The 2,610-nt window shown below is 52.0% G+C and overlaps 1 protein-coding gene across 1 annotated transcript in view; it reads left to right on the forward strand.

The window, feature by feature from the left end:
- LOC104913710 (cholesterol 7-desaturase-like) overlaps positions 1-2,261 on the forward strand; it is a 10,323-nt gene extending 8,062 nt beyond the window's left edge. The window contains exon 7 of the mRNA XM_010721112.2: positions 1,043-2,261. Coding sequence (XP_010719414.1) covers positions 1,043-1,204 — 162 coding nt within the window. The 3' untranslated portion in view covers positions 1,205-2,261. The remainder of the gene's footprint in view (positions 1-1,042) is intronic.
- The last annotated feature ends 349 nt before the right edge of the window (positions 2,262-2,610 follow it).

Here is a 2,610-nt window from a genome sequence, read left to right on the forward strand (position 1 = left end):
AAAGATGGTGAAGGGCCTGGAGCATCTCCCCTATGAAGAAAGGCTGAGTGAACTGGGTCTGTTTAGCCTTGAGAAAAGACGACTGAGAGGGGACCTGATCCAGGTTTAAAATATCTGAGGTGTGGCGGCCATAGTGGTGAGGCCAGTCTCTTTTCAGTGGTACGTGGAGACAGAACGAGGGGAAACGGACATCAGCTGCAGCACAGGAAGTTTCGCACGAATGTGCGTAAGAACTTCTTCACGGTGAGGTGACGGAGCACTGGAACAGGCTGCCCAGGGAGGTTGTGGAGTCTCCTTCTCTGGAGATATTCAAGTCTCGCCTGGACGCCTACCTGTGCGACCTGATGTAGGGAACCTGCTTTGGCAGGGGGTTGGTCTCAATGATCTCTAGAGGTCCCTTCCAACCTCTACAATTCTGTGATTCTGTGATTCTGTGATGAGCAGCACTTATTTCTGCAGAACTCTTTGCAAAACAAACAAACAAACAAACAAAAAAACACAACACCAAAACTCCATAAATCTCACTGCACGTGTGTTTGAGTGGAATTTAAGACAGGGGTGCTTAATGTATGATGATTCCAAGAACTGCAATGCTTGGGAGGTGGTTGAGTCACCATTCCTGGATGTGTTTAAAAACCTTTTGGATGTGGTGCTCAGGGACACGATTTAGTGGAGGGTTGTTAGAGTTAGGGTAGTATGGTTAGGTCGTGGTTGGACTTGATGATCTTTAAGGTCTTTTCCAACCTGAGCAGCTCTATGATTCTATGATGCCTGATTGCTGGAGGCATCCCACAAATCAATAGCCTCTGGTGGATCAGCTCCTGCCTTCACAACGTCCTCTTCTGTTCCAGTGGCAGAGGTACTCGAAGCTGGAAGTTATTTCTTGTTTGGGAGCTGCAACGAGCTGAACAATTGTGATTTCTTAATTCTTGCCATTTAAAAGAGTCAGAGCACTCCCACAGCCATCCGGGAGGAACACAACCACCAATCCTGCTGTGTGGGCAGCATGCATGAGGCTGCAGGTTCTGCTTTCTCCCCACAGTTTGAACGAGATGTGACCATCTGGAACAACAAGCAGTACCTGCCCAAGCCACTGCTGGTCTGCGAGGATGCTGGCATCCAGAAGCACCGGCGCTGGTTTGCACAGTTCTACAGCGAGAGGAGCAGGCGGCCGTCAGGGCCCAAAGGGGACCTGGACTGGTGAGGGCTGTGGTGCCCTGCAGAGCACCGAGCAAAACAAGGAGTGTCGTGTAGGCACAAGGAGCCCTGGCACTCTGTGCACCCGCTGTGCTCAAGGCACCGAAGCCCTACTGGTGTTCCATGCTTGCTGTTGTACCTCTGCTGTCATCTGTGAGCGGAGCACAAACTGACAAAACTCCCTCTTTGTGCCTCTCTCTGGGTAGGTAAAATGCTTTCTGTGTGACCCTTTCTTGCACCACGTTTCCCAGCTGCGCTTGCTGCTGCTCCTGCACCATCTCCTCGCCTTGGGCAGGCTCCAGCTCCCTGGGGAAGCCTTGGCCAACGTCTGTGTGGCCCCAGAGGTGTGACTGCAAAGCCCACAGGCGTCTGCCATCCTCCCTTCCTCTGACAGAGGCAGAGCAGAGCAGCAGGGTTTCAGCAGCCCACCACGCTCCTTGGGTGGGCTTCCTTGGTCCCACTGAGCTCTGCAGGAGGGATGCACCCATTCAGACAGCAGGGGGACTATCCCAATGACCAATTCACGTTGTGAACATCTCTGCAGGTCAAGGATGTGCTTTGGAAACCCCTGCATGCCAGCAATGCCATAGATGCTCAGCTGGCTGTAAAAATCTGTTACTCATGGCAAGACCACAGGTGTCACTGTCAGTGATCAGAAGTGAAGCTGATACGTGGAAACCAGGCTGCAAATCTGGCTGAAACTGATCTACACTCCCTTATGCTTTATGCCTGTATGTTTTATATTAAAGAGTTAAATTCTGCCTTGCTGCACAGCATAGAGATAGCTGTACTCTCTATAGAAAGAGCCTGCAGGATTCTGGCAGCTACTCAGTGCCACAGTCCAGCAAGAGCCAATGCCCAATGTGAGCACCTTTCCAAGTTGGTGGCTGCTTTGCTCTTATGCTGTGCAATTCTTTGTGCCTTCAGAACTCTGCACCGTGCTGAGGTTTATGGTTCCTCCTTCACCAGTAACCCACAGACCAGGAGCAGCCCATTGCCCACCTTGGCTAGCAGCTGACACTGTGCAGGCGGTGCCTTTGCTCTTTGTACCACGCTATTGCACTGACAATACTTTGCTATTAAATTTTTTTAAAAATCTGACCTCGTGTTCACTGTTTGTCATTTCTCACCCATGGCACACACACAAGGACACGCCTGCTCTCAGCTGGGGCTCACACATGCAGCCACTTCCCTCTATGTGTGTCCTTGTGTGGGGGCTGTGGGAACCCCTTGGCTTCTGGCATGGATGGGGGGGTGAGAGATGGAGAAGTTGAGAGGCCGAAGGGACATTACAAGGCCTGGAGGGTCTCTGCTCACCTGCGCCTTCATGTGGACACGTGCACAGCACATGGCTGGGTTGCTTGTGCCACACACCCAGGCTGTTGGTCCCCATTCCTCACGTTGCTCCCACGC

The sequence above is a fragment of the Meleagris gallopavo genome, chromosome 19 (assembly GCF_000146605.3).
Source record: "Meleagris gallopavo isolate NT-WF06-2002-E0010 breed Aviagen turkey brand Nicholas breeding stock chromosome 19, Turkey_5.1, whole genome shotgun sequence".
Taxonomy (NCBI): domain Eukaryota; kingdom Metazoa; phylum Chordata; class Aves; order Galliformes; family Phasianidae; genus Meleagris; species Meleagris gallopavo.